Source organism: Salvelinus fontinalis, unplaced genomic scaffold, assembly GCF_029448725.1.
Source record: "Salvelinus fontinalis isolate EN_2023a unplaced genomic scaffold, ASM2944872v1 scaffold_0381, whole genome shotgun sequence".
Taxonomy (NCBI): domain Eukaryota; kingdom Metazoa; phylum Chordata; class Actinopteri; order Salmoniformes; family Salmonidae; genus Salvelinus; species Salvelinus fontinalis.
In genome coordinates this window covers 80,085-88,534 of record NW_026600590.1, presented here as the reverse complement: position 1 = coordinate 88,534, position 8,450 = coordinate 80,085, and the positions used below count along the sequence as shown (strand labels likewise).

The 8,450-nt window shown below is 49.0% G+C and overlaps 1 protein-coding gene across 3 annotated transcripts in view; it reads right to left on the bottom strand.

Moving 5' to 3' along the window:
* Nucleotides 1-241: 241 nt before the first annotated feature.
* Nucleotides 242-8,450, bottom strand: part of LOC129845845 (neuronal acetylcholine receptor subunit alpha-7-like) — a 74,174-nt gene continuing 65,965 nt past the window's right edge. For all 3 annotated transcript variants that reach the window (XM_055913767.1, XM_055913769.1, XM_055913768.1), the window contains 4 exons: nt 7,083-7,277; nt 4,738-4,824; nt 3,236-3,345; nt 242-922 (listed from right to left, as the gene is read on the bottom strand). In XM_055913767.1, coding sequence (XP_055769742.1) covers nt 242-922; nt 3,236-3,345; nt 4,738-4,824; nt 7,083-7,277 — 1,073 coding nt within the window. The remainder of the gene's footprint in view (nt 923-3,235; nt 3,346-4,737; nt 4,825-7,082; nt 7,278-8,450) is intronic.

The window sequence follows — 8,450 nt, the reverse complement described above, 5'->3', positions numbered from 1 at the left end:
AACCATTATCAAAATATAGACATTTGGTGTTCCAAGTACTGGTGTCATAATAAGTCATAACTCTAGAGATTATTTGATCTCAAAACTGTGGGAGGTGGTTTTCAGTGGCTTCACAGAGTAGAGGCGGTTAGCTACAGTTTGTATTGTTTAGCATTATAGCTAAAGCGCTAGTTAGCGTTAGCCAATTAGCTACAGTGTTCGTTAGCGTTAGCCTAATTAGCCAGCCGAGATAAAATCCACATTATGTGAGGTAATCCTTGGTCACAGCCTCTAGGAAGTTGGGCGCCGACATGAGGATGGTGAACGTGCCGATGATGGAGAAGATCGTGAACGCCACGAGACAAAGGCGATCCACGACCGCCGCCGCAAACTTCCACTCGCTGCAGACCGCCTCGCACTCGTCCTGCTCCCTGAACCTCTGGGCGATAAAATGAACTTCCTCCAGGATCCGCCCGATCTCCGGGATCTGGTCCACCGTCAACCTCCGGAGGATCCCCACATCCCGGTCGGAGAGTAGCGCCTCGTTGGGGGAACATGTTCCACCTGTCCCCGTGGTCTGACTACCAGCCCCTCCACTGCAGACCCCAACCCCAGAAGAGTCACTGCTAGGCGGGCAGCAGGGGTTATCGTGAGACCCTCCCAAGGATCCCATCCCTCCCATACCCACGGAGTGGTAGCCGAAGTAGAGGTTCATGTTGCCGTTGGTGGTTGAGGTATTGGAGGGCTGTCCCCCAGGGATGGAGCTCATCTGGATGGAGCTGCTGCTGGCGTGGTGAGGGGGAGGGTGGGAGTACTTGTAGCCTCCTGTGGTGGAGCTGGGGGTAGCAGTGGTGTTGGTGGAGGGGGTGGTCGTCTTGCGTTCCTCACCAGGCTTCTTCATGCGGAGGAACCAGGCGCACCAGTTGAGGAGGATGACACGCATCTAGAGAGGAAGTGGAGGCAGGGGTGAGGAAAGAGAGAGAGAGTGGGAGGAGAGATGGAGAAAAAGGGAGAGAGGAGAGAAAGGTGAAGACAGAGAAAGAAAGGTGGCAGCTCCCAAAAAGGGACAGTTTGCACTGATTTTAAACATTTTGGCATTTTTTAAACGTTTACGGTAAAAAAAGCAATAAAACACATACATCGTGAACATTACATTGTTGAGAAAAAAGGGCGATAGATAACGCTGTAAGGCACAGATGTACAAGGTATTCAGAGGTAGACCAGGTCTTCAGATGTACAAGGTATTCAGAGGTAGAATAGGTCTTCAGATGTACAAGGTATTCAGAGGTAGAATAGGTCTTCAGATGTACAAGGTATTCAGAGGTAGACCAGGTCTGCAGATGTACAAGGTATTCAGAGGTAGACCAGGTCTTCAGATGTACAAGGTATTCAGAGGTAGACCAGGTCTGCAGATGTACAAGGTATTCAGAGGTAGAGCAGGTCTTCAGATGTACAAGGTATTCAGAGGTAGAACAGGTCTGCAGATGTACAAGGTATTCAGAGGTAGAACAGGTCTTCAGATGTACAAGGTATTCAGAGGTAGACCAGGTCTTCAGATGTACAAGGTATTCAGAGGTAGACCAGGTCTTCAGATGTACAAGGTATTCAGAGGTAGAACAGGTCTTCAGATGTACAAGGTATTCAGAGGTAGAACAGGTCTTCAGATGTACAAGGTATTCAGAGGTAGACCAGGTCTGCAGATGTACAAGGTATTCAGAGGTAGACCAGGTCTGCAGATGTACAAGGTATTTAGAGGTAGAGCAGGTCTTCAGATGTACAAGGTATTCAGAGGTAGAACAGGTCTGCAGATGTACAAGGTATTCAGAGGTAGAACAGGTCTTCAGATGTACAAGGTATTCAGAGGTAGACCAGGTCTTCAGATGTAAAAGGTATTCAGAGGTAGACCAGGTCTTCAGATGTACAAGGTATTCAGAGGTAGAACAGGTCTTCAGATGTACAAGGTATTCAGAGGTAGAACAGGTCTTCAGATGTACAAGGTATTCAGAGGTAGACCAGGTCTGCAGATGTACAAGGTATTCAGAGGTAGAACAGGTCTTCAGATGTACAAGGTATTCAGAGGTAGAACAGGTCTTCAGATGTACAAGGTATTCAGAGGTAGACCAGGTCTTCAGATGTACAAGGTATTCAGAGGTAGACCAGGTCTTCAGATGTACAAGGTATTCAGAGGTAGAACAGGTCTTCAGATGTACAAGGTATTCAGAGGTAGACCAGGTCTTCAGATGTACAAGGTATTCAGAGGTAGACCAGGTCTTCAGATGTACAAGGTATTCAGAGGTAGACCAGGTCTGCAGATGTACAAGGTATTCAGAGGTAGAACAGGTCTTCAGATGTACAAGGTATTCAGAGGTAGACCAGGTCTTCAGATGTACAAGGTATTCAGAGGTAGACCAGGTCTTCAGATGTACAAGGTATTCAGAGGTAGACCAGGTCTTCGGATGTACACCAGCAGACTATGAGACAGAGAGGCTCTACGGAGCTGGAGATGGTTCATGTTTAAAACATGTATGGCCTGTCTGTGAGAGCTACTCATCCCCTCAGGCATCGTTTGTCTGCCAGGGCAGAAGTGACACTTCAGGAAGTGGCATATGTTACGATGACATAGGCCTAGTCAATGAGCCGTCTCTATGACTGAGCTACAGCCACTTTGTGTTCCAACGCTCTACAGGATCGTGGGAATATTGGATGGAAGTGGACTGACACTTTAAGATGTGAGATGAGATGACATCGGCCTAGTCAATGAGCAACGAGCTGTCTAGCGAAGGCCTTGGCGTGATCTGGTACCCCAGCAAAGCTTGTGTTACTCTTTCATTCTTGTGACGTGTCCCGGGGAAAGATGTATTTTGAGTTTTCTTGTATGACAGGATTTGACTGTTGTTGCTCTTACATTTACACTAATCCACTTCCTGTGACAACTCCCACGTTGGGGAGGAACTGAAGGGATTCTAAGATGAGTCTAAGGTGTTGTGGACACCATGGCCTTGTACCCACTGTGGTCCTACAGGATCAGAGTTGGTGAAGTCACACGAACGACAAACAAACTGAGCTTGTCCTGCTCTACGACTTCTACAACTCTACTCAAGCACAACCAGAGACAAGGACCACGAAGACAAATACAATCTATTTTTCCGTGTCAGACGTAAGTTGAACCGGAACTACTCTACGACTCAAGGCGTCACCTATGAGGACATGACACAAAGAGGTTAGCAGGAAATGTAATGTAACCATGGTTACCTACCCATTTAGGCATCTTTACCCCGTGAGGGTCGTGATGGTGGAACTGTAGAACGAGAACCGTGACGACGAGAGAGAGACCCACGATCATCATGGCGAATGAAAAATACTGGCCTGCAACAACAGAAATATACACTATAGATATCAATATTAGAAATCATTGTAGTGGGCTGGAAAACATAGAAATATAAATAATAGAATACTGGAAAGTACTGGGCAGAAACATAGAGATATAAAATACTGGAAAGTACTGGGTAGAAACATAGAGATATAGATTATTGAACACTGGAAAGTACTGGGCAGAAACATAGAGATATAGATTATTGAACACTGGAAAGTACTGGGCAGAAACATAGAGATATAAAATACTGGAAAGTACTGGGCAGGAACATAGAGATATAGATTATAGAACACTGGAAAGTACTGGGTAGGAACATAGAGATATAGATTACAGCACACTGGAAAGAGATGGATGAGGAAAGGTCGAAAAGAGAGGTATTTTAACAGGTGATTAACAAGTTATCCCCTGCTTCAGGATAGAGAGAGAAAGAGATAGAAAGAGGAGAGAGAGAAAGTCAGAGAGAGAAAGAGAGAGAGAAGGATAAAGAGAGAGAGAGAAAGAGAGAGAGAGAGATAAAGAGAGAGAGAGAGAGAATGATAAAGAGAGAGAGATAAAGAGAAAGAGAAGGATAAAGAGAGAGAGAGAGAGAGAGACACAGAGAGAGGTATTTTAACAGGAGATGAGAACAGTAACCACCTGTCTGCCTGAGGTGGTAACATCCCTAACACCCTGTCAGCCCTCTGAGCTCTTCATTCTATCAACCTCTCCTCTCTTTCCTGGCTATTGATTCCTTCCATCAATCATGTACTGGCACCCTATTCCCTACGTAGTGCACTACTTTTGACCAGTAGTACACGAAATAGGGAATAGGGTGCCATTTGGGAAGCAATCATGCAGTTCCTTCTACACCTCTCCTGTCTAGCTGACTAAAGCCTGAGGTAAATATCGGCTGCTAGGAGGGAAAGCAGAAGAACTTAGCGCTGTAATAAGAATGACTGTGTAGTGTGGAAACCGTATCAGTTAGATGTTTGGTCATGGGGTATTACACTGGGTTTATGAGTGGCTATTCTATACTTAACTGTGTGTGGTCGACTTACCAAGAAGGCAGAGGAGGCTGCTGAGGACAGGACGGCTCATAATAATGGCTGGAGCGTAATGGAATGGGATCCAAAACACCAGTTTGATACCGTTCCATTCACTCCATTTCAGCCAGTGTTATGAGTCATCCTCCCCTCAGCAGCCCCCACTGCCAGAAATACGGGCATAGCAAACAGACCTAAAGAAGAAACACATTCGTTTGAATTGGTTCCATGATTTAGCTTGGTATCTAGTGATGATATTGAACCACCAATCAATTCACAACTTGTATGAGCGTAATCATGTAAAATACATTAGTGCTTCTAAAAATAAATGACTGATGAGTCAATAGATGATCAATACTTTACCGATGAGAGGAACAGAGTCTGACGTAGCCGGCATGATTTCTGCTACCAGCAACATGAAGACAGTCAGAGACAGCAAGACAGTGATACCTGGGGGAGAGAGGGAGGGGGGTAGAGAGAGAGAGAAGGGTGGGAGTAGAGAGGGAGAGATGGATGGGGTAAAGAGGGAGAGAATGGTGGGGGTGGAGAGGGAGAGAAGGGTGGGAGTAGAGAGAGAGATGGGTGGGGGTAGAGAGAGAGAGAATGGTGGGGGTAGAGAGGGAGAGATGGGTGGTGGTAGAGAGGGAGAGATGGGTGGTGGTAGAGAGGGAGAGAAGGGTGGGGGTAGAGAGAGAGAGAATGGTGGGGGTAGAGAGGGAGAGATGGGTGGGGGTAGAGAGAGAGAGAATGGTGGGGGTAGAGAGGGAGAGAATGGTGGGGGTAGAGAGGGAGAGATGGGTGGGGGTAGAGAGGGAGAGATGGGTGGTGGTAGAGAGAGAGAGAATGGTGGGGGTAGAGAGGGAGAGAAGGGTGGGGGTAGAGAGAGAGAGAATGGTGGGGGTAGAGAGGGAGAGATGGGTGGGGGTAGAGAGGGAGAGATGGGTGGTGGTAGAGAGAGAGAGAATGGTGGGGGTAGAGAGGGAGAGAAGGGTGGGAGTAGAGAGGGAGAGAAGGGTGGGGGTAGAGAGAGAGAAGGGTGGGAGTAGAGAGGGAGAGATGGGTGGGGGTAGAGAGGGAGAGATGGGTGGTGGTAGAGAGGGAGAGAAGGGTGGGGGTAGAGAGGGAGAGAAGGGTGGGGGTAGAGAGGGAGAGATGGGTGGGGGTAGAGAGAGAGAGAAGGGTGGGGGTAGAGAAAGAGAGAATGGTGGGGGTAGAGAGGGAGAGATGGGTGGGGGTAGAGAGGGAGAGAAGGGTGGGGGTAAAGAGGGAGAGATGGGTGGGGGTAGAGAGAGAGAGAATGGTGGGGGTAGAGAGGGAGAGAATGGTGGGGGTAGAGAGAGAGAGAAGGGTGGGAGTAGAGAGGGAGAGATGGGTGGGGGTAGAGAGAGAGAGAATGGTGGGAGTAGAGAGGGAGAGATGGGTGGGGGTAGAGAGGGAGAGAAGGGTGGGGGTAGAGAGAGAGAAGGGTGGGAGTAGAGAGGGAGAGATGGGTGGGGGTAGAGAGGGAGAGATGGGTGGTGGTAGAGAGGGAGAGAAGGGTGGGGGTAGAGAGGGAGAAGGGTGGGGGTAGAGAGGGAGAGATGGGTGGGGGTAGAGAGGGAGAGAAGGGTGGGGGTAGAGAGAGAGAGAAGGGTGGGAGTAGAGAGGGAGAGAAGGGTGGGGGTAGAGAGGGAGAGATGGGTGGGGGTAGAGAGGGAGAGAAGGGTGGGGATAGAGAGGGAGAGAAGGGTGGTGGTAGAGAGGGAGAGATGGGTGGGGGTAGAGAGAGAGAGAATGGTGGGAGTAGAGAGGGAGAGATGGGTGGGGGTAGAGAGAGAGAGAAGGGTGGGGGTAGAGAGGGAGAGATGGGTGGGGGTAAAGAGGGAGAGAAAGGTGGGGGTAAAGAGGGAGAGAAAGGTGGTGGTAGAGGGAGAGAAGGGTGGTGGTAGAGAGGGAGAGAAGGGTGGGGGTAGAGAGGAGAGATGGGTGGGGGTAGAGAGGGAGAGATGGGTGGGGGTAGAGAGGGAGAGAAGGGTGGGAGTAGAGAGGAGAGATGGGTGGGTGTAGAGAGGGAGAGATGGGTGGTGGTAGAGAGGGAGAGAAGGGTGGGGGTAGAGAGGGAGAGAAGGGTGGTGGTAGAGAGGAGAGATGGGTGGTGGTAGAGAGGGAGAGAAGGGTGGGGGTAGAGAGGGAGAAGGGTGGGAGTAGAGAGGGAGAGAAGGGTGGGGGTAGAGAGGGAGAGAAGGGTGGGGGTAGAGAGGGAGAGATTAGAATATTGTTTTGCATAAAACCTTATTAGAATACTGGTTGGCATAAAATCAGAATTAGCATAAAGGAAGGAAAACAAAAGGATTAGTTTCGCTGCGCCCAGTGTCCTCGCAGAATGAGGTATGTGTGTGTGTCTCTGCATGTGTCTCTGTGTGTCTCTGTGTGTCTCTGCATGTGTCTCTGTGTGTCTCTGCATGTGTCTCTGTGCGTCTGTGTGTGTCTGTGTGTCTCTGTGTGTCTCTGTGTGTCTCTGTGTGTCTCTGTGTCTCTGTGTGTTTCTGTGTGTCTCTGTGTGTCTCTGTGTCTGTGTGTCTCTGCGTGTGTCTCTGCGTGTTTCTGCGTGTCTCTGCGTGTGTCTCTGTGTGTGTCTCTGCGTGTGTCTTTGCGTGTGTCTCTGTGTGTGTCTCTGTGTGTCTCTGTGTGTGTACATTCCTGTCCTGTGTGTGGAACCCTCCTCTCACCCAGGGAGATCTTCTCTCCAGAGTCTGCAGGCAGCAGGAAGACCAGCAGGGCCAGGCCAGAGATGAGAACACAGGGGATGAGGAGGTTGAGACCGTAGTACAGTGTTCTCCTCCTCATGGTGACAGTAAAGGTGACGTCAGGGTAGGGCTCCTTACAGCAGTCATAATATAGCTCGTTACGCTTCACTGGGACACCTGGGAAGAGGGGGGGGGGGGGCAGGTCAGATGGTCGTAACGATTATATAACATATTAACAACTCCATCAGATTTGAGACGAACCCCCCGTTTCCAGCATTCTGCAGAGTCTGGCATTGTGAGATGACCTTTAGACTTCATATCACACAACTTTCTGATAAGGTCAAACTGACAAGGTTTGCTTGAGACAAAAATGACCATCATAAACTGTCTGAAAACTTCCACTTTTCCAAATGACCCCAAACTAAATACCAGATTAATGTTGAGATGAATCTCCTAGTGCACCTTGTCCTCTGTATATGTATTCTGTCGTGTCTCCTGCCTCACACTCCGTAATGTACATCTAATTCCCATGTATTAATATCGCACAATGGTCTCCATCAGACACACGGACAGTGTGTGTTTGTGTGTGTGTGTGTGTGTGTGTGTGTGTGTGTGTGTGTGTGTGTGTGTGTGTGTGTGTGGACGTATGTGTGTGCGTGTGTGTGTGCGTGTGTGTGTGTGTGTGTGTGTGTGTGTGTGTGTGTGTGTGTGTGTGTGTGTGTGTGTGTGTGTGTGTGTGTGTGTGGACCAATGTGTGTGTGTGTGTGTGTGGACGTATGTGTGTGTGTGTGTGTGTGTGTGTGTGTGTGTGTGGAGGTATGTGTGTGTCAAGGAGAAATTGAAATGGTTCAATCACTCTGACGGCCTTTAATCATTGTAGGACGTCTAGCAGAGCACTGATTGGTCAGTGAGTTTGAGGATTTCAGACTTATCACTTCAAAGTATTATTCTTTTAACTGATTAAAACCTAGCATCTGAAAACCGTGTGTCTGTGTCTATACATGTGTGTGTATAGGACCGTAAACTAGGGTCCTATCGCTAAACGGAGCCTCAGGATGGCACCTTCTCTGGCAGAGGCACCAGGGCTGTGTCTGGAGCTGAGCCTGCTAGCTGCCTGGCCGTGCCCCAATTTAGTGAGCCTTTCCTGGGCCAGCTGTCACCTCACACCCCCCTGGTTACATACAGCCAGCTGTGTACTGTGTGTGTCTGTGTGTGTGTTGTGGTGTGGTGTGGTGTGTGTGTGTGTGTGTGTGTGTTGTGTTGTGTTGTGTTGTGGTGTGGTGTGGTGTGGTGTGGTGTGTGTGTGTGTGTCCAGTGGTGGAAAAAACACCCAATTGTCATACTTTTGTA